Below are 22,126 nucleotides of genomic sequence, written 5' to 3'. Positions count from 1 at the left end.
ACACATTAGATTTTCGGCCATTTCCTCCTCCACCACCACATCATCATCCCCCTTCATTTCTTTTCTTTCTTTTTATTCTTTTTGCTATTAGCTCACATTGTACTGAGCGTGTCGGTGGCAACACTCTTTATGTAACATTCGGTCCATCATCAAAGGATATTATGTGTGGTTCCTCCTTTTCCATTACATGAGCCACCCTTCTCTAAGTTTTTTTGCTTAAAAATTCACGCAAATTTTTCAAAAGACAGCTCTGACATTACAAAAAACTTGTTTCGCAATAAGTTCAGGAACTAAAGACTTAAAGAAGTTTTATTCTTCGGATTTAATAGTCTTGTCTCGGACACACTAACTTAGTTCCTAATGCACTAAACTCACTACTTCTCTTGCGTAAGAACGAAATTTTTTAGAGAGTCGTTCAAAAGGTGGTTTCAACCAACGTTTTTTTATCATTCTCTGATCCTTTGCACCTACACTCTCTCTTTATCTCTCTANTTTGTTATGACAAAAAAGATCCACGCACATTTTAGCACAGAGGATGGTACGTTCTTCTTGACTCCTGCTTTTTCGCAGCTAAAATTTGTCCTTCTGCAGTAGGGACTCCAACACAGCCATATACGGTCCATTCCAGTCTTCTTGCTGCTCCTGTTGCTATTCCTGTTGCTATTCCTGTTGCTGTTCCTGTTGCTGTTGCTGTTGCTGATGCTGTTGTCGTCACATGGCCTGCCAGGGACACCGGTGTCCTCCTCCTCGTGTTCTGGCACCAAAAATGTGCTGCATATCAAACTCACTCGGATTTCAAATCAGGTTACGGATTCACAATCACACGGGTCAGATGAACACAGTCGCCAAGGTCCCAGGCGTGTAGCGGCCAAGAAAATTTGGTACTTTTCCCGATGACAGTGAAGCACGGCAGAAATCTTTTTGGGGGGTCTTGTCCCAAATTGGCCAACTTCGTGCTCTATATAGACTCCTCTTGTACCTCCTTCAGTTCCCTTGCATGATCTGGATTTGAAATGGCGTGACTGCCGTTGAAGGTATGCTATTTTTTGTCGTATGTGGTCGCTTGCATCAGTACATCGAAGTGATTGAGGGCTCGTAAGCTTGTATTAGGTAAAATGGAAATCTATTTTGATTATTAAAGAGATTCGATGGACGTGTCAATTGACTACAGACTACTGATTTCGCTTTGGGATTTTGATCTATGATCACTCCATCCCAAAAAACCCATGGTAGTGAATTATATAGTTTCAGCCGTTCCGATTGTTGACAACCAGGTTCAAGAAAAGTTATCTTTGGACTCTGTAAACTGTTGCCAACAGGGGGTGGCTGGATTCCCTATGTAAAGGTCAAGTCTATGTATTGCGGGGTATAATCAGAACAACCACTTTTCCTCCTCTTGCGATTGATAAATGAATCATATCAGGTATTTGATGGGTAAATATGAGACAAGAGAAACCAACACGAGCAACAGTCGACATTTGACGAACTGCATCGAAACGAACAAATTATTTCTTCAATCTAGCCTCCGCTGCCCTCGCTCTTTGCTCTCTCATAAATTTCAATCTTTGTTCCTCACTCAAGCCTGCAAGATCATTCTTGAACGATTTGATACTTGAACCCTTTGCCGTTTCCTTAGACGCCTCTGCTTCGAGGAGTTTCTGCTTCATAAGCCTTTCACTTTCCACCTTTGCACGATCTTCTTCATCAAACTCCTCTTTAGACTTTGGCGGAGGCACTTTTGCTTTGTCCCAATCACAATAAGATTCCCCCAACTTGTTCCTGGCAATCTGGAATGCTCTTTTGGTGTCCTTGTTAGCAACTTCAGCGGGGTATCGTCCATTGGTATTTTGGACCTGAGGAGAAGCCTTTAAATTAACCAACAAGATCTGAATCATGTGAGCAAGTCCATTGGAGGACGCGTAATGAAGCAATGTTGTTGATTGAGCATACAGGCCTGGTGCGATACGATAGGTGTCGACATCAATCTGATTATCCTTCACCCATTTTAGTAATTTGGGCGCTTTTTGTTTTCTCAAAATGGTGATGATCTCTTCGTCCTGTTTATCCTCTGATTCCCTTCCCTTTCTCTTTACAGTTGAGTTAGCTGCTCTCTCTTGTCCACTTTCTGCCACACCTTTATCACTAACAATTTCAGTCTTGGGTAACTCCACTACTTTGTAATGAGAAAGCTCAACCCAGCTCCTCTTTACTTCGGATAAGCTGGCCCTTTGTGTTGAAAACGGAAGCCTTTTAATTCTCTTATCCGTTGCATCCAAAGGCGAGCCTTCATATCCCATCAAGACTTTCTTGTTCGTTGGGCCGTTTGCTCGAACGTAGATTGCAGTGCAATCCTGCAAGTAACCACTCCATTGAGCAAGAAGATCTCTCACTTCTTGAGCTAATGCCTTCTCGTTATAGCGTCTTATACTAGAACCAGCAGAAATCGCTTTTCCACGAGAATTGTCGCTGGCACCTTGAGCGCCACCTTGCTTGCGTCTAGTGGTATATCTGTGGAACGTTTTTGAAGCAAGGACGTTAACTAACTGCATTTTAACGCTGTCTTTATTATTGAAGGACTTCAAGTCATTTCTTTTGTGGCTGATTATGGCTCCCGCGAAATGCCCTCCCCCAATCATGAGAATTGCCGATTTTGAATCGGTTTTGTCCTTTTCGGTCTTGAGAAATCCCAAAGGATCGTCAAGTGCAAATTCCGGAAACAACGCCTTGTATATTCCCACTGCTCTCTCTGAGGGCACAGAATCTGAGCCAAAAAGAATGAAAGGACTCTTGGTGTTGAGATGGGAGGATGACTGCGAGTCACCTACTATAGTCGCCGACTCCAACTTTTTGATCAAACTGTCAACTTTTTGGCCTTGCTCGGAATTGTCATCTTCCAGATCAAACTCATCTTCAGAATCTGACCCCGATATGCTTTCAATCGACTGAGTCTCAATCAAGTTTTCGAACTCATCTTCATTGACGGGTGGTAAGTTGTTTTGCACTCTTTTCAAGTTATAGCGATGTAAATCCGATTTGTAATAGTTGTAATCCTTCCTTACTTGGGGATGTGGCGATATTGGTGCACTGGGGGTTTCCACATTTTCAAAGGTGTCCAAACTAAAGGAGAGCAATTTCAATGAATCTAGAAATCCGTCATCCAAATCATAGACATAGGTCTCTTTCGTATGTTCCTGTGTCATTTGAGTGTATTTTGTCTTTAAGCACACTGGCGACGAACTTTATGTTTGTCATTGTCGCTTGGAGGTTACACATCTGAGCTAAATACACGACTGTTGAAAACAACAACAACAACAGCAACAGCAACAGCAACAGCAACAGCAACAGCAACAGCAACAGCAACAAGAAAAATTTAATGAGAGACACCAGTAGTACACTTGCTTACCTCTTGAGTAATCAGAATGATCTATGTTTACAGAATCAAGTGCAGTCTCCACCAAATGTATTTTCTGACATAGTGTAAGAGTAATAAGTGCGTATCGGTTGAATGACATCAAGCACCAACTTCAAAGTAACCTGCATGAAAAATACAAGGTAATGATTACTATGTTCACTACTTCCTTTAGCTGGATAGGTCAAGTCTTCTTGAACCAAAATTCTAATTGTATTCCTCACCAAGGATAAGTTATTAGATGTTAGCTGCACACAACCAAAAAGACTTCTCAATGCCCTGAAGGCAATTGGACAAATGCAATGTGATAAATCCTTAAATGCTAGCAAGTCTAGGAGTCCTTAACCGCAGCTGGTATAGCACACATTCTATTCTCATTCATTTACAGAGCTTTAGGCTGCTGTGGGGTAGAGTGTTGTCCTACAACTAGTCTAGCTGTGTCGTTTTCTATGCACGCAATTTTGGTAAAGTAAAAACAAAACCAGGGTTAACTACTTATTGTGCTGTGCCCTATTTAGAGCCATACTTGTGGCATTGTTTCAAAAAATGACCAATCTTTTCGGGCTTCATGAATGGATGTGTTCCGTGCCCGAAATTTATGATGTAGTTTTGGACTCCAAACCCTGTAATCATTTGTTTAACTTTTTCCTCGATCAACTCGTCCGAACCGTACATGACACCAGGGTCCAAGTTACCTTGCAAAGTTATCCTTCTGTCACCCGCTATCTTACGAGCAGTTTGTGGATCAAACAACCAGTCAAGAGACACACAGTCGTATCCGGAATCACACAAATCATCCAAGGCGTACCATGCACCTTTTGCAAAAACTGTCAACGGTATTTTTTCCTCCACACCCAACTCCTTCAACCTCAAAGGTAATTTTGTAGCTATTTCCTTCAAATATGGTAATGAGAAGGTATTGAAATCATCGGGTCCCAACTCTCCTGCCCACGACTCGAATATCTGCAACATCTGGGCTCCTGCGACAACTTGTTGCGCCAAAAACTCAATACAAGCATTGCAAGTTGCTTGCAATAATTTGTGTGACGCCTCAGGGAACTCATAAATCCACTGCTTTGCAAATCTAAACATCTTTGATCCTTGTCCTTCAGTCATATATACCAATAGTGTCCAAGGTGCTCCCACAAATCCTAAAAGAGGGACTCTTCCATTCAACTTGACTCTAGTGAGATTGATAGCCTTGTACGCCCAATCCAATTTCAACTTCACATCTGGGTTAAGATCAATTCTTGACAAGTCCTCGGGGTGTCTCAATGGGTCTGCAAACACCGGACCCTTTCCTTCCACCATATTGATTTCAAACCCCATTGCTTGAGGGATGACCAATATATCGCTAAATATGATTGCTGCATCAATCAATCCATCAAAGTGGTCCACGGGCTGGATTGTGATCGCAGAAGCGGTTTCGGCATCTTGACAAGCTTGGAAAAAGTCTTTATCTCCTTTCACTTCATGATACTCAGGTAAATATCTACCCGCCTGTCTCATAATCCAGACTGGAGGTCTTTCCACCTTTTCTCCTTTCGCTGCTCTTAAAATCAAGTCATTTTTCAAAGGAGCAAATTTTGTCATCACTTTGTCTTTTATGTAGTGGTGAACTGTTGGATTAGAGATGCTTTCGGTATAGTCCTTTTTTTTCACTTGAATTTTTCTCTTCTTTAAGCTTAAACTTCTTTTCTTCCTTTTTTTTCTTTTATTTTTGTTCTAGAATTTCGGCATTTCCTTTTTGTGGAGATGGAAAGAGGTGTTGACGTAAATTTTCAAAACCCTCTTTATGTTCCTAGTGCAAAGGATTATCTTATCCAATGAATCACTGTTGTGTACAACAGTGAGACTTGACTTGTTTCATCACGTGTCAGTTAATATGAGTCATTTACTCCATAATGTCCTGATTAATGTTGAAATAAAGTAACGATAGACATTTGAAGAGAGATGAAATAATTTTTGCAACAAAATCGGTAGATAAAAACAATGCACATTAATACCGTGCAGGAGTAGAATCAAGGAAACTCTCCTTTAACCAGATGAAGAAACGGATCAAAGCTAAATGCCATATCGTAAGAAGACAGCAAGCCCAAAATGAAAAAAAACAGACGAGAGGATTGTCTGTACATTCTACCCGTCTTTATGAGTTGCTAGCTCAAAGGGTGTCTCTTTTGAAGACACTATGTTGACGCCTCAGTGTTGAGCTTTGGATTAAGAGAAACTTACAAGCTCTCTTCTCTCCATTATATTTTATAGCTTGTAACGAGAAAGTGGTCAACTGCAGAATTGAGGAATGTAACAACGGTTTTCAATATGTGGCTGGTCAATGGTTTATTTCGCTTACGTAATCAAACAAGATTTAATCCGAGGGAGAAAACCAAAAGATTTGCTGGTCAATTTGTGTGTCAACAAAGGCTCAATTGCGATAATACACATCCTTGTTAAAGTTACTTTCACTTGTTCAACTAGCAATGACTGAAGCTGAACTGTCCTCATCTGTACTGGGGGAGAGGAGGAGCGAGGACCATCCATTGAGAACGTCCTCAAACAGACCAAATGCCATCTATCGTTTCTTCAATGCTTTATTTCGGTATAGAAAAACCTCACTTTCCTTGTTTGTCATTATCACTCTCGTGTTGGGAGTGGCCCTTTCCTTTGTTGATAATAACTTGGAATTCTCGATTGATTTACCGAGTGACAAGCTGGAGCAGAAGTTACTCAATGAGTCCTGGATTGACTTGCAGACTATTGCGCAAAGCCAACATCCTTACGCATCAAGAGGAAATGATGCAGTTCACCAGTACTTGGAGTCAAAAATTCAGCAGATTGTTCATGGCAATAAACATATTATTTTTGATAATGATTTGAATGGCACAAACAAATTCTTGTACAACACCAGCTTCAAATCTGTGGCTTACTATGAGTCAAACAATCTATTGGTGAAAATAGATGGATCGGATCATCTGTTGCCGGCATTCCTTCTAAGTGCTCACTTTGATTCTGTCCCCACCAGCTTTGGAGTCACCGACGATGGTATGGGGGTTGCAAGCTTGCTTGCTGTTTTGCGGTATTATGCAACTCAAAAGCAACCCAAACGCACAATTATTTTCAACTTTAATAACCATGAAGAGTTTGGTTTATACGGTGCTACTGCCTTTGTGAATCATCCCTGGTTTAAAAAAGTGAGATATTTCTTAAACTTGGAAGGGACTGGCGCTGGCGGTAAAGCGATCCTATTTAGAGGCACTGATTATGGAATAGTAAAGTATTTCAAGAAAGTCAGGTTCCCTTATGCATCCTCAATCTTTCAACAGGGATTTGCAAACTCCTTGATCCACAGCGAGACGGATTACAAAGTATATCGTGAAGCCGGTCTTCGAGGTCTTGATTTGGCATTTTTCAAACCACGAGATTTGTATCATACAGAAGAGGACAATATCAAGAATGTCAATTTGAAGTCGTTGTGGCACATGGCGTCCAATGCAATTGATCTCACCAATTTTATAGCTGAGAACGAGATTGACGATACTGGTGACGACGAAGCTGCAATTTACACTTCGGTACTAAACAACTTCTACTCAATGCCATCATCCAAGTTGGCTGCTATAAACACGGCTTTAATTGTCATATTTGCAGTCATTAACGGTGCCCTTGTTTTCACAACGCTAAAGTACAAGAAGTGGCACGCTTCAACCTCAGTCTTCTTGTATCTCCCCATTTCTACAGTGATAGCGTGGATAATAGTTTCGTTGGTAGTTTCACGGACATTTGAAGCTCTGAACCCACTTTTGCCAACCTCGCACCCATTTTTGTTGGTGACAACCATTGCTTCAATATCATTGATTGCCTTTTACCTATTTTCTAGATTGGTTAGCCAACACTTGGATTTGAAACTAATGTGCATCTTGCAATCGTCCTTTGTTTACTGGGTTCTCTTGATATACAGCACAAGGGGTATTTTTATCAACAAAAGTGATCCGAGACATAGTGGTGAGTTTGCCATATCCATTTTGTTTTTGTTGGGAGCTAGTACGTCATTCTTGGGGTTATTGGGGTGGATATTTAGCAGGACTCGCACAGAAAAACTGTTTGATGAACAGCCTCTCTTAGATGGAGCTAGCATAGAGCACTACACACTGGATGATGACGAAGTAGATGATGTACAAGGCGACGACTTTGTTATGCAAGAAAGCGAAGATAGCTACGACTGGTCCTTACAGTACTTATTAACTGTTCCAATATCCTTCTTTGTTATCTACAACTCCGGCTGGCTCATTCTTCACGGTATCAATAAAACAGTACAGGAATCAGCAGCGTCACAAAAGTTTGTCTATTTTGTGATTGAAGTATTTTCCATCGCGTTGGTTTTGCCGCTCATTCCCTTTGTCCGTTACTTGAATAGATTATTGGTTTTGGGATTGTTTGCAGTTGCTTTAGTTGGCTCTCTTTTGGTGTTGAATACTGACCCATTCAATGAACAGAATCCTTTGAAAGTACGATTTCTACAAACCGTCAATGAAACTGGAAGTACGGTGCATATATATGGTCGAGGCAACGAAATCCCCCAATTTTTGGCGAGGATTCCATCAGTGGAAGAGTCGCAGACTGAGATTATCACTCTGGGTCAAGACGACGGCATCAAACTTTACTCATATAAGACCGAGTTGCTTCCTCATATTATCCCCTCCAATACATCCAAAGAGTATCTTGAAGTGGAGGTGAAAAACTCCAGCAACGCTGGGTCGTTTGGCATTAATTTCAACGAGGTGGTCATTAAAGCTCCCAAGAGCAGATTGTGTAACATTGCATTTCCAGGCGACGAGGTAAAGGCAGTGTTGGTCAAAAACAACACCCATCGTTTCCCTCCTTTCAAGCAAATCCCAGATGGATTTTCACATAACGTGGACTACATATACAAGGATGTGGATGGTATTAAAAAGTTTTTCCTCAACAAGCTAGATTGGAACAGTCAATTTGATATTGGTATCTACTGGTTGCCAGGCATCAATGACAATTCGAACGTGTTGGACATAAACGTTGAATGCTTTTGGGCCGACTTGCAACCCATATCTGACGAAAGTGGTATCCAACCTGCCATTCCAGCATATGAGGAGTTGCTTCAATATAGTCCGCGGTATGTGTCCATCGCAAACAAGGACAGGGGGTTGGTATCTGCAAGTAAGCAGGTGGAACTTAAGTAGTAATGTAATTTTTTAGAAGAAGATCATTGTGGTGGTAGCTTTCTAGGCTAAAGTAGAAATGCAAATGAGGTTGTCACTCTCTGTATGTTGTCTGGCAAAAAAAAAAAAAAAGAGAGAGAAGAAAAACATAGACCACAAGACACAATTGGTGGCATATGAACCATTCTACAAAGTCCAAAGCAATCAGGGAAGGCTCCAAAACAAAACAAAAAAGAAAATGCGGCTTCTGTGGCTCGAACACAGTACCTCCAGATCTTCAGTCTGACGCTCTCCCAGGTGAGCTAAAGCCGCAGAGCAAAGAGTAAAACCCACGCCGGGATTCGAACCCGGAATCCTTTGATTAGAAGTCAAAAGCGATAACCATTTCGCCACGCAGGCACTTTACGTGGTTGGAAAATTCTTGGTTTACTCACCAAAGTCAAATCTACGAACTTTGTGCAGCAGGAAAGCTGGTACTGTTGCCGATTCATGGAAATGGAAAACTTCAGAACTATCACCACTGCAAAGGTACACAGTTGGGACAGTGCTTTATTTCAAAAGCAGTTGAAAAACGAGTACCTGAACTATACAAATCATAAAACAATTCCTGGATTGATCATTCTCCTAAATTACATTAGTGAACGAAATAAAAGAAGCATTGCTAAGATCACACTAAATGCTATTCTGACTACTGTTAGTGTTTCACATCCCTGTTCATATAACGTGGCTTGACAGCGTTGCCAGAGTGAGAAAATGGGAACTACTGAAATTGGTGGTTTACAGACCAAATAGTCGCCAATTGCGAGGTGTTTCCACAACTTAGAGCAGTGGTTCTTATTTCCCAATCGACTGTAGCCATATTAACTTCGGGGAAGTAACACTTGACCCTTTATGGTGGTGTTTTCTACAGGTTTTTGGAACTTTTCTTTATACGAACTCAACCAGAATGCTTCATTTTGAGTGCACTTCTGTATCCAGATAGATCTAGATTTGAGTTTGTTATTGAAGGAAATGAGACAGTCAATTTTGAGAGCAAAAGTAGAGATAATGAGCTATTGCATGTACTCTGCTGTGAATGTCGTACATTATCCCTCTCTCGTGCAAAGGTGTATCTCAAGAGTCTTTGAAGCAGCTCCCATTGCCAGCTTTTTCTCTGAGTGAAAATAACGCTGAATCCCCATTACCACTCTTTCATCTTGTAGCATCTTGCACTTTGTCGTCGCGGGCATAGTGCAAAAATGCCACTTGGAGTTGACAAGTAGCAATGAAAAAGAAACAACGATATCAACGTAAAGAAAGCCTTCTTTGGAGATTCCTTGAAGACGCTTCGAGAGGAACGCTGGAAAGGACTACAGAAATAAGTTTGAGTTAAATTCGATACTTTGAAATAAACAATCTTGTGCAACTCAACTACACCTGTCCTCGACAAAACAATCTTCCACCAATCCAATGGTTCACAAGATGTCCCAAACTCTATCCAGAATGCTTCTATCTCCTGAGCTTACTCCAACCATCTCCTCTTCTTCTTAGTGGCTGTGATACTAGCTTTGCTCAACTTTCTCTCACTTGCAGCGTACCAATTAGTTGGATAAGGAGCCACAGTTGCCCAATTGACTTCTGAGCTAGCAGTATAACTCCAACCAGGAGTGATTGTAGAGTACACCACTGGCTTGCTGTGCTTGGTTGAGTAGTATGTGACGGCACTGGTGGGGTACTTTGGCGTCCAAGTTGTGGCGGTCACCGTAGAGCCAGGTTGCATTTGCATTGGGGCATATCTTGTTTTGCCTGTTTGTAATGTGTATGGGACTGTAAAACTTGCGGATGTGTCACCACCTGCCGACAGTGCGGCCGACGTTTGACCTCCGGGTTGGTCTCCAGTTACTGTGACAACAAGGGTTCCAGTGGTCCCTTCCATATCAGTTAGTTGAAACCTAGGAGTGTAAATGGTGGTTGTTGATCCACTCTTGAATACTGTGTAGATTTGTATAAAGTAGTAACCACTTGGTGCGTCGCTTTGCTTGACTGTGACAGTGGCTGTGTTTGAAGTTAACTTTTGACTCTTGATAGCTGGGTCTAAGCACTGGATAGGGCTCCCGTTTGTACACAACGAAAGCGTGTATGACTGGACATTGCTGAGTGCAAAATCGGAATCAGAGTCTGAATTGTCCTTCCAGCTTACCTTGATACTAGCTTCTCCAGACGAACCGGAAAATTTGTCTCCCTCCTCAGGCGATGTGACACCCACGTCTGCTAACACTGGGACAAAAAGTGCAGACAACAAGGTGACTAAAGTCAAGTGATACTTCATATTATGGTTGTGCAACAAGGCTGTGTTGTGAAGACAAAGAGCGAGAAAAAAAATTTATTCAAATATCAACAAATGATAGCTGAGTCGTGATGAGACCAATAAACGAGGGTGACTTGTTCAACTTGTAACTTCCACAGTAAATGAAAGTGCTCTAGTAGCTGTAGATGGATTAGTTGTATTGATAGTTAGCTTGTGTTGAGTAAAAGGAGGTTCAAACTTTACAAAGTTTCTTTTTTTTTTTTTTTTTTTCCTCTGTTGGTTTTTTATTTAACTCTCTTTGTTTTCGAATGTGTAGCATATGCAGGACAAAATACGCGTGGGAGTGACTTACATATAATAGCTGCCAAAACACAGGTACACCAACTTTGACTTTGAAGAAACATGTGAGGTAGCGAGGAACGAGCACATCCCGTGTGTGGTTGAAAACATAAAAAAAAGGAGGGGGAGGGAGGGATGAAGACACAATGGCAGGTTCTTTGAATTGATTGTTGTAGTCCTCAAGTTGTGAACTACTCTAAATTGTGCTACGCCTTTAGAACCCAGACAGAGGAAATTTGGATCAAGGGTACTTACTAACGGATAAAACCACTGTTAAAGAAAGGTCTTGAGAAAGGTCTTGAGAAAGGTCTTGAGAAAGGTTTTGAGAAACGCATAAGATGTAACTTGTAATTTGCAGACAACTGTTCAATGTTTGGCATTTTCAAAGCTACAATCACCTGAACAAAAGCACGTGATACATTGTTGTAGACTATAATTTTCAAAATTGATTCAATGGATGCAAAATGGAGACAGTCACAGAGAGATATCGTGACATATGGAGTTTTTACAGTCCTGAAAGGGATGTTATAGATAACAATGTGATTAGAAAAGGGTTTAGTTTCCTTATTTGAAGGGTACTTTGTGTGTCACCAAATGACCAATTGCTCTCCTCTGATATACTTGAAGTTATGAATGATGCTTGACTGTGGATACAGTGGGGGGGAACAGTACAGCAAGGATGAATCCGTGAAAACATTTTCATTTATGAGATCACAAAAACCTCAATCTCGTTAATTAGTGATGTATAGTCAAAAGAAGAAGGAGCATCAAATTAGTGGTATATTGAAATGCACATACTTATGAATAAAAATACTCAGAATACAGGAATTCTGAGCTTTGTGGAAATTTGAACAAGAACAGTCAGACCCTTTAGCCAACTTAGTGGTTAATTCATAAAGTTGAGAGAACCACGCTAATGCTGTTTGGAGACCTTCAGAGATTGTCTATCTACCGGAAAGTTTAGTATGGACTCATCAATGAGCTGTGATGTGGTTGACTTAACCTCAAACATGTTTATGAGCCTTGGTGCATCCAGAAAATTCTGACACTAATTTTATTCACAACAAAGTAGGAGACTCCTGCATTCAGCTCGATTGTCGACTGCAAATTGGAGCTCATGTAATCAAGTACATAATCACAAGTAGTGATAGTATAATGCAAATCAATACTCTTTGGAGTGAGTTCAATTTCTCGCGTCCCGTGTTATTACTTCTAGGTTGCACCGCTATCTTCTCCTCTTCTTGCTCATTGGATTTGGAGTTTCCGTCGAGGACCGTTTCCACTTGATAAACAGGACGGATACGGTGATGATGGGTGCTTTGACTTTTCACTTTGGATTTGCTATTACTGCGTCGTATACTACCATTGCGGTGTAGTTCATCCTTGTGAAGAGACAGCAGAAGTGCTCGGCTTCGTGACACTATACTGGGACTGGATTTGTCAGGGCCCAGTAATGGGTTTATAGCGTTTGGAAGGACCTTGTTGAGTGCTGACCTGGTTTGCTTGAGAACAATCATATTCTTGTCTTTTTTATCGACTTTCCTTTATATGCGACTCCCGAATGATCCAGGAGGGTATAAAAGAAGAAATACTTTATTCTATATATATATATATATACATTCGTATCAGTATATGCTTTGTGCTTACATTTTTCATCATAGTTTACACCTACAAAACTCAAACAGTCACAAATGACATCTAAAATTGAAAAGTTGTGATTACTGAGTAATGATTTATGATCTGCAGTGTTGTGCCTGTACGCGACATTAATAATTAATAAACGTTTTTATACAAAAGTTACGGACGGACTCGGTTGCAAATTTTCACACCGAATAACCCACCGAAAAAACAAAAAAACAAAAAAACAAAAAAACAAAAAAAACAAAAAAAAAGAAATAACAATCTTCACTATCTAACGGTACATACATTGGGAAAGTTACCACTATCGGGGTTTATGCAGAAGATGCTAAAGTGGAACATATGCTAGAATGAACATTTCTTACAATTGCTTTACTTGCGAGTACAAGTACAAATGGAGGGTTAGGCTGGAGAAACAACTTGTACTACACAATGAAATTCCATTTGACACAACACATCTTCCAGAGAAGGTACTTTTTAAAAACCACCTGACTCAAAATCTTGTTTACAGGACTGGAAACATATATTCGAGGGAGAAAATGGCTCAATACGGGGGAAAGGTCGGTACGGATTTAGGCTTTAGGCATTTTATTTTTTTTTTTCTTTCATCGCTCGACCGAGACTAACTCCGAACTTTATTAGTAAAACCAAGCAACAAGCAAACAAGGCAAGTCAGACAAAGTGAATATTCACATTCACATTCACTCTGAACTTAACTCATGCTATTGAAATACACTTGATTTCGGATGGTTTATCACAACCTGGCTGAAACTTGTCTGTTAATCTTCAGCATCCAAGAAATGAACACCCTCATCAATCCCACTTCAATACAGTTGAGGTGCCTTTATCATTACACACTTTTGACATGCCAACAAATTCCCCACACTAAGTAAAATCAGTACCATGCCAGATTTGAGTAGCCCACTTTTTCGTCATAACGGAAGCATCAACCTCAGGAGCCTTCACCTTACATCATGATGTCTCAAATTAGTTAGGCTTCTCAATTCTTGAACAGCCAATAGTGCCTACAACAACGCCTACAACAGCAACACGTATGAGGAATGGCTGTTCAGAGTTGGTATTTGTCTCCTATAATCGTCAAGTCCATGCCGCCAAGTCATTGGTTTAGCGGCAATTTACCCAATATGGACGGTCGTCTTCGCGCTTAAATCGAGTCGTTTGTGACACATACGAAATCTTTTCAAAAAAAAAAAGTAAAAAATAATTCACTCTATAAATTCTCTCGTGTGAGACGATGTTGGCAGAAGAAGGGCCAATATACTGTGATTACCTCTAGCTAACAATGCCAACCACCACATACCAGCCTCCGCCTCAATTGGCCAATAAAAGCTTGTTTCAAACGAAACCATTTATCGACAATGAGTTTGTTGAATCAACTAACTCGAATCAGACTTTCAAAGTGATAAACCCAGCCACTGAAGAAGTATTGGCCGAATTGCCAGTACAAACAGAGGGGGAGATCGACCAAGCCATTGAGTCATGTCACCGGGCTTTCCAGACTTTCAAACAAACCAACCCTTATGATAGAGCGAAAATGTTGCGCAAGTTGTATGATTTAATGATTGAAAACTTGGATGATTTGGCAATCTTGATTACATTGGAGTGCGGGAAAAGTCTTGCTGATGCCAAAGGAGAAATTAAGTATGCTGCTTCTTATTTTGAATGGTTTGGTGAGGAAGCCAAAAGAAATTACGGGGAGACGATTCAGACATCAAATCCAAATAATAGAGTAATCACAGTGAGACAACCTGTTGGACCCGTTGGGCTCTTGTGTCCATTCAATTTCCCCACCGCTATGGGCTCAAGGAAGGCAGCACCGGCTTGGGCAGTTGGGTGTACATGCATATTGAAACCTGACGCTCAAACACCATTGAGCTCCTTAGCACTTGCTTACCTATCAAGAGAAGCAGGGTTTCCGCCAGGTGTTTTCAACGTAGTTTTGGGATCGGTAGAGTCCACACCCATGATTGGACTGAAGATTTGCGAAAGTCCCAAAATCAAGAAGGTTAGCTTTACAGGTTCAACGCCAGTTGGGAAATTGCTCATGAAACAAAGTGCACTGACTTTGAAGAAATTGTCCATGGAATTGGGTGGTAATGCACCAATAATTGTTTTTGATGATGCGGATTTGGAGCTTGCTGTAAGCCAATCGATTGCATCCAAATTTAGATCTTTGGGTCAAACGTGTGTTTGTGCCAATAGGATCTATGTCCAAAGTGGGATCTATGACAAGTTTTGTAAGGAGTTTGCCAAAAAGACAACTGAATTTAAGGTCGGCAATGGAATGGATCCTGGTATAACCCATGGTTGTTTGATTAATTCCAAAGCAGTGGCCAAAGTTGAGGAACATTTTAATGATGCAATTGCAAAAGGTGCTGATGTTTTGGTTAAAGGTGGTAGGTTACCGGAATTGGGCAAACACTTTTATGCACCTTCAGTTGTCTACAATACACCCAATAATGCTCAAGTTTTCCATGAAGAGACTTTTGGTCCCTTGGCAGCAATTGCAAAATTCGACACCCGTGAAGAAGTGGTGCAGTTGTGTAATGATACTCCGTATGGTTTGGCATCGTATGTATTTAGCGAATCGTTAAACACTGCTTGGTACATGTCGGAGTTTTTGGATGTCGGTATGGTCAGTGTCAATACTGGCTTGTTTACGGATGCTAGTTTGCCATTTGGCGGAATCAAAGAATCAGGATTTGGTCGAGAAGGTTCACTTCACGGAATGGATGACTATACTGTGATCAAGTCAATTACATTGGGAAACTTGTATAGATAAACGCAATTAGAGAATGCATTATTGTTATTTGCAGAATAAATATATGACTTTACATGACTATTACATCGTAAATATTTCGTACTACTGGTTTCAAGCCGAATCCTTGTACTTTTTAACAAAATCTTTATGGAAATTGGCCCATCTTTGGATCCATTCCTCGCCTGGAGGCAAAAAAGTGGTTCTCAAATGATAGGAACCTGGTTTTTGTCCAAATCCATTTCCAGGCACACAACAGATACCAGTATGCTCCAAAAGTTCAATGCAATACAAATCATCAACTTGAAGATTTGAATTCTTGGCTCTTGAAAATAACTTGTGATAAGCTTGGGGATCAAAACTGAGGCTTGGGAATATATACATTGCTCCTTGAGGTTTATCAACCGATACATCTTCCATATCGCAGAAAGCATCATAAAGAGCTTCTGCTCTCTTTTTCAAATTTTCGAAAATAGTAGAAGTTTCTTTAACGTAGAGATCGTATGATTCATCTCCCTTCTTGGGCGGGTTTACCATCAACTCAACAACAGCTTGACCTGATACAACTGAACATAAATTGATGGATGCCAACTTGAAAATGATATCCTTTACTTCTGGTTGGAAACCAACAAGCTCCATGTACCCCCCCACGTTGCCCACACTCTCCACTGACACCCTTTGATGTTGAGTGCAACGATGCCAATTGCACATTCTTGTACTGATCATGGTCCTTTTCCTTCAATTCTGACAAGATACGTTTAAAGGAGTAAAATTTTCCACTAAAGACGTTTTCTTGATAAACCTCATCTGCAATCAAGACAATTCCATGTTCAGCAGCAATCGAAATGAGTTCAGCAATATCGTCCCTTGACAAAATTGCCCCTGTGGGATTGCCCGGGTTTATCACAACTAACGCTTTAATCTTGATGTCCTTGTCGGAGCTTTCTTTGATCAATTGACGAATTTCCTTGGGATTAGTGGCCCATCCCTTTGATTCATCCAAATAATAGCCAATGGGCTTGGCGTCATTCAAAGCAATGGTGGCTGTGTACAACGGATATTGTGGAATAGGAATTAAAAATCCCGAATTTGCATCTTGAGATAGTAATTGTAACAAATAAGATACAGCAGCCGAGGCTCCTGAAGTTAAAAAGATATCATTGGCATTGGCAGGGAATTTTCCGCCATCTCTGTTGGTGATAAACTCAGCCACTGATTGTCTAAAATAAGCAGCACCCTGAGACAGGGAGTAAGCTCCAACAGACCCAACATTGTGCAAAATCTCTTGAGCCCTCTTTTTAACGTCGGAAGGAAATTTTGCCCCCAGGTCCTCGTTCAACAACTGAGGATACTGCAAGATTGATAAGACTTGTCTATACCATGTCAAAGGCTTTTGATCTAACTGCTGAGGATTTCCAATGTTTGCGTGTACAATTTTATTGAATGGTAAACCATGACTAGTGGGAGACATTTTGATCAAATCGCTCAATCCATCAGCAATGATGGGGATTTTGCCTCTTACTGCGTATTGGGCCTTGACCGTTTGTTCATTCAAATCATCAATACCCAATGGCTCAGCAGGGACAAAAGTCGATTTAAAGCGGCGGCCAATGTGCTTGTTGTTGTAGTCGTGGGAGGTGGAGGAATTGGAGGTGGAGGAATTGGAGGTGGAGGAATTGGAGTTTGAAGAAAATGCGGCACTTGAAGTCCGTAGCATATTGTCAACACGAGTACCAACTCCAAAGGAATGAAGTTGACGCTTGGTCGGTAAAGTAAGCAATCTCATTTTTTATATTCTATGGAAATGTCCTTCAATGTAAGTAAGTAGCTGTAACAGCAGCTACGGTAATTGCAATCAATATCTCCTGTAATGATAAGCACTGAGTAGTTATTTTTGAAGAAGAATTTTTTTTTTTTTTTTCGTCATACTATGTGTGTGGGGGGATAGAGAGAGAGAGATAGAGAGAGATAGAGGGGAATCTAGCACAAACGACTAGAAGCATAAGGACCAATCAGAAAAACAGAAGAATAGGAAGTTACTTGAGACTGATAAGTTACGTGAATTTTTAATTTGTGACAGGAATTTGTTAATTCAATTGCCAAACATTGGCATTTGATACCGCTATTTGTCAATCTGATACACATCATGGCAAAGGGGAGAGGTTTTGTGTGTATGTGTATGTGTATGTGTGTGTATGTATGTGTATGTGTGTGTATGTATGTATGTGTATGTGTGTAATGTATGGTTTACATATCTTTTGATTGTGACATCCCAATCGAGTAATTTTTTCTACTGCGCAATTTCAAACCACCATTTTCATTTCAAATCACCAAGAAAGCTACGAAACAAATTATTATACAACCTAAATTTTTGTCAATGGAAACAGGGAATGAGCTAGAGACAGCATATGTGCAAGTCTCTTTAAAGGGGACAAAGTTGTCTTATTGGGAAATATGAAACTTGGGATCAAAAGCAATGGTTCCCCTTCCACAACACATATAAAAACAAAGATGTTGCAAATCTGAAATCCAAACGAGTTGGCCATCTAGCCCTACAAATAACGTAGCTAGTAACACACAGAGAGAGAGAGAGAGAGAGCGTGTGTGTGTCTCGTAACTATGCTTGAGAAATCCGAACTTGCTGAGATTGACGTCCCAATCACCAAAAAGGGAAATGTTTTTATGTTTCTACAGTTGAAATACGACTGGCCGATACTAGTCACTGCAACCACATTCATGGCACTATCAGCTGTTAGTACACCAGTGTCGACTCTCATTTATGGTGATATTATTGGCGCCTTGTCTAACTACTACCTCGGAAAGTATGCCTCGTATGAAACTTTTATCCAACACTGCTTGAAATTATGTGGAATATTAATGGGTGTGGGTTTGGGGAAGATGGTGTTTGTTTGGCTAGGAATGTCCTTGTGGTTGAAGTTTGGAGAAGTACAACAGCTGCGTGCAAGGTCGGCCACTTATGAAAACTTGTTGAAACAGGATGCAAAATGGTACGATCAAAATTCTAATATAATGGGTGAGTTAACTCAAGTCAATAGATGCATTGAAGAACTTCGTTCAGGAAATGCTGAAATTATGGCTGAAACAGTACAGACAGTTGCTTTGATTATAGGTTTGATCATCATGTCGTTTTATCAATCCTGGGCTATCACATTGATAATTATGGCCTCGGCTCCCGTCATGGCGGTTTGTGCTTGGTATTTCGGGAGTGTAACTTATCGTGCACAGGAACATGAGAATGATTACAGCTCAAATGCGAGTAAGATAATGGACTGGTGTCTCACCTCACCGTTGACTGTTCGTGTCTTTAATGGGAAGTACGTTGAAATGGTAAAGTTTAACGGGTTTACCACTGCTTCAGCAAAAGCGTACTACAGGGCTGCCAATGCAATTGCAGCAAATTCAGGAACATTAAAGTTCCTCACATTGATGATGTTTGTGCAAGGGTTTTGGTTTGGTAATTATTTACTCATGCGAGGAGATATCACTGTTGATCAATTGTTCACCTGTTTTAGCTCGTGTTTGATGTTGGGACAGTCTATTTCCAAAATCAGCCAGTTGATGGCAATCATCAATACCGCGCATGCTGCTGCTAGTAGGATTGCATCCTATTTGCTGACATTAAGTGGAAACGACGTGGAATATAAAACAAGCAGATTCCCGTTAGCATGCAGTGGAGAAATCATGTTCGAAAATGTATGTTTCAGCTACCCTGCAAGAGAAGAATTGGTTTTGAAAAACGTCTCGTTTACGATTGAAACGGGAAAGATGAATTTTCTTGTTGGCCAATCTGGTGCTGGAAAATCAACAATACCTCTTCTTTTGATGAGATTGTATAACAGGAATAGTGGAATCATCAAAATTGACGGTGTCGGCATTGACTTGCTTGATTCGAGTTGGATTTCACAAAATCTTGTCCTACTTCAGCAAACTCCCGTCATATTCAACGGGACAGTACGAGAAAATATTGCCCTTTCGGTGATTGATGACTATTACTCTATTGAAAAAGTTCCAACTAGTTTGATTGACGAAGCAGCAAGATTTGCATTGTTGGATTTGGATTTGGATTTGGACACAAAAATTACCCCCTTGTCATTATCTGGAGGTCAGCAGCAGAGATTGGCGATAGCAAGAGCAAAGTTGAAGAATCCTTCAGTATTGATTCTTGACGAAGCGTTTAGCGCATTAGATTATCGAACAAAGGAAACTTTGTTAGCCAGAGTGAGAAGTTGGAGAAAAGACAGAACTACAATCTCGATAACGCACGATTACAGTCATATCGAAGTAAATGATAATGTCATAATGATGGAACATGGGATGGTTGTCAGGCAAGCTGATTTTCGAGGCTTTACTGAGTTCCAAAGGAAAGAAAATGCTACTTTTTCAAAGAGCGAAACAGAAAAGCATGACTACACCATTGCGGAAACCACCACCGTGGAGCTGGACAATGATGACAAGCCGCAGAATAAAGAGTCTCTCATGGGCACTTTTGCAATCTTAAAGTATTGCAGCAATACAATTGATGCCAAAATCGTCATCATCATTGGTATACTAATTTCCGTTTTGGAAGGTGGAGCTTCGCCGGTATTTTCATATTGTTTTGCAAAGTTACTCTCTACCTCCGTTGAAGCTTCCATTGGTGGAAACGTCACCAAACAAGTAATTAAGTGGTCGTGCGTTTCGATTGGTGTTGCATCATTCATTGGAATTGCCGCGTATGGTGCAAAGTTTTTGTTATCTTATGCCAGTGAACGATGGATTGTGATGTTGAGGAAACTAGCTTTTGAAAAGTTGAATGGACAGGATTTGTCTTTTTTCAAGGAAATGAAGACAGCTGAAGTGACGACCTTGTTGATGAATGATACACGTGACTTACGGAACTTGGTGAGTACATTCTTGTCTGCTATTGTAAATTTAGTTGCCATGGTACTTGTTGGTATTATTTGGTCGATTATAGCTGGTTGGAAGTTGGCCCTTGTTGGGCTTTCATTTGTCCCGTTGATATTAGTTATCACAGCAGCGTATGGAATCATTTTGCAGTCTGCAGAAAACAGATACAAGTCAAGTGTAGTGATTCTCGAAACACATGTTCATCAAACGGTTAGCTCCATCAAAACAATCAAATTATTTGCCATGAATCGATACTTTGCCGACAAATTTAGTCAAAATTTGAACGTGGTCAACAAAGACGGTAATTTCAGAGCGATCCAAACTGGTATAGGGTATGCATTGAATGATTTGATTTCTGCAGTGGCAACTGGTGTAATACTATACTATGGAATGCAGTTGACCGGTCAGTTTGAATATACCCACGGACAGTTCCTACAAGTGGTTACATTACTCACATTTACATTGGCTAATGCAGCAAGTTTGATACATTCTTTACCCGAGGTGACAAGGGGTCAACGTGCGGGTACATATATTGTCAAGTTGCTAGAGCTGACACCATTTTCCAAAATCGAGAATGATGGCGATGAAATTCCGAGGACTGATAACGAAGTAATCAGTCTCCACAACACCAGCTTCAAGTATCACGACAAGTACGTTCTACGCAACGTTTCATTCAAGATATTCAAACACCAATTGGTTGGTTTAGTGGGGCAATCGGGTTCAGGCAAATCAACAATCTCTTCACTTTTGCTACGTCTTGTTGACTCAAACTCGGACTCAATCAGCATTTACAAGCAGGACATATCAATCGTAAATATCGATTGGTTGAGAGAAACTGTTAGCATTGTGCCCCAACTCCCCAAATTCTTTGAAGGATCGATATTGGAAAACCTCACCTATGGAATCAGTCCAACACGACAAGTCAATACTGAAGAATTGAAGCAGTGCCTTCGACTATGTGGAATGCATGATTTTGTCATGTCTTTGCTGGAAGGATTAAACACTAGGGTAGGTGAGGGTAACAACACTTTGTTATCAGGCGGCCAATTGCAGCGATTGTCAATCGTTCGAGCATTGATTAGACGACCAAAGGTGTTGATTTTTGACGAATGCACATCAAATCTAGATCCAGCTAACGCTAAATTGATTATGGATCTAATAATGAGTTTGAAGCACAAGTACACCATACTTTGTATTACCCACGATCAAAACATGATGAATATGGTTGATAAGCTATACACATTGGAAAATGGAACACTAGTATAAAGTTACAGAACCCTCAAATTTAATTTCTAAACGAAGTGTTTTGCACACAGTAGTGCAATAACCTGCAATGAACCAAAGGAAATTGACTAAAGTGGAAAGTAAACTGAGCACTTCCTTTTGCGAATGACCCATGTCAAACTTTTGCATTCAGGATGAATGGTGAAAGAATATGAACATGGATCAAGTCCTCCCATCTTTTATTCTATAGCTCTTTATAGAGTTATCCAATGTATACTATGCATGTTTCAACTGCCACTTTAATATAGTGTAAAGAGTGATGAGAGCAAGAAGGAGGAGGGGCGCCAGAGAGATCA

General features: G+C 40.6%; 7 protein-coding genes across 7 annotated transcripts; 3 read left to right on the top strand and 4 right to left on the bottom strand. All coding sequences in view use genetic code 12, as the record gives it.

The window, feature by feature from the left end:
* Positions 1–1,505: 1,505 nt before the first annotated feature.
* KGF57_000361 (uncharacterized protein) lies at positions 1,506–3,200 on the bottom strand (the record flags this gene model as incomplete). The annotated part of the gene is made up of 1 exon (XM_051753045.1): positions 1,506–3,200. The coding sequence occupies one exon, from the start codon at positions 3,198–3,200 to the stop codon at positions 1,506–1,508; it is 1,695 nt and encodes a 564-aa protein (XP_051611127.1).
* Positions 3,201–3,919: 719 nt separating this feature from the next.
* On the bottom strand, positions 3,920–5,002 carry KGF57_000360 (uroporphyrinogen decarboxylase; the record flags this gene model as incomplete). Its single annotated transcript, XM_051753034.1, has 1 exon — positions 3,920–5,002. The coding sequence occupies one exon, from the start codon at positions 5,000–5,002 to the stop codon at positions 3,920–3,922; it is 1,083 nt and encodes a 360-aa protein (XP_051611126.1).
* Positions 5,003–5,886: 884 nt separating this feature from the next.
* Positions 5,887–9,163, top strand: KGF57_000359 (M28 family metallopeptidase; the record flags this gene model as incomplete). Its single annotated transcript, XM_051753022.1, has 2 exons — positions 5,887–8,593; positions 8,961–9,163. The coding sequence occupies 2 exons, from the start codon at positions 5,887–5,889 to the stop codon at positions 9,161–9,163; spliced, it is 2,910 nt and encodes a 969-aa protein (XP_051611125.1).
* Positions 9,164–10,096: 933 nt separating this feature from the next.
* Positions 10,097–10,903, bottom strand: KRE9 (Kre9p; the record flags this gene model as incomplete). The annotated part of the gene is made up of 1 exon (XM_051753011.1): positions 10,097–10,903. One exon carries the CDS (start codon positions 10,901–10,903, stop codon positions 10,097–10,099), a length of 807 nt encoding a protein of 268 aa, XP_051611124.1.
* Positions 10,904–14,162: 3,259 nt separating this feature from the next.
* KGF57_000357 (succinate-semialdehyde dehydrogenase (NAD(P)(+))) lies at positions 14,163–15,662 on the top strand (the record flags this gene model as incomplete). The annotated part of the gene is made up of 1 exon (XM_051753000.1): positions 14,163–15,662. One exon carries the CDS (start codon positions 14,163–14,165, stop codon positions 15,660–15,662), a length of 1,500 nt encoding a protein of 499 aa, XP_051611123.1.
* Positions 15,663–15,752: 90 nt separating this feature from the next.
* ALT1 (alanine transaminase) lies at positions 15,753–17,424 on the bottom strand (the record flags this gene model as incomplete). The annotated part of the gene is made up of 2 exons (XM_051752989.1): positions 15,753–16,195; positions 16,269–17,424. The coding sequence occupies 2 exons, from the start codon at positions 17,422–17,424 to the stop codon at positions 15,753–15,755; spliced, it is 1,599 nt and encodes a 532-aa protein (XP_051611122.1).
* Positions 17,425–18,374: 950 nt separating this feature from the next.
* HST6 (ATP-binding cassette alpha-factor transporter) lies at positions 18,375–21,812 on the top strand (the record flags this gene model as incomplete). The annotated part of the gene is made up of 1 exon (XM_051752978.1): positions 18,375–21,812. The coding sequence occupies one exon, from the start codon at positions 18,375–18,377 to the stop codon at positions 21,810–21,812; it is 3,438 nt and encodes a 1,145-aa protein (XP_051611121.1).
* Positions 21,813–22,126: the final 314 nt, after the last annotated feature.

This window comes from Candida theae (assembly GCF_024610275.1).
Source record: "Candida theae strain CBS 12239 chromosome Unknown scaffold76, whole genome shotgun sequence".
Taxonomy (NCBI): domain Eukaryota; kingdom Fungi; phylum Ascomycota; class Pichiomycetes; order Serinales; family Debaryomycetaceae; genus Lodderomyces; species Lodderomyces theae.
This window is presented reverse-complemented; position numbering and strand designations above follow the sequence as displayed.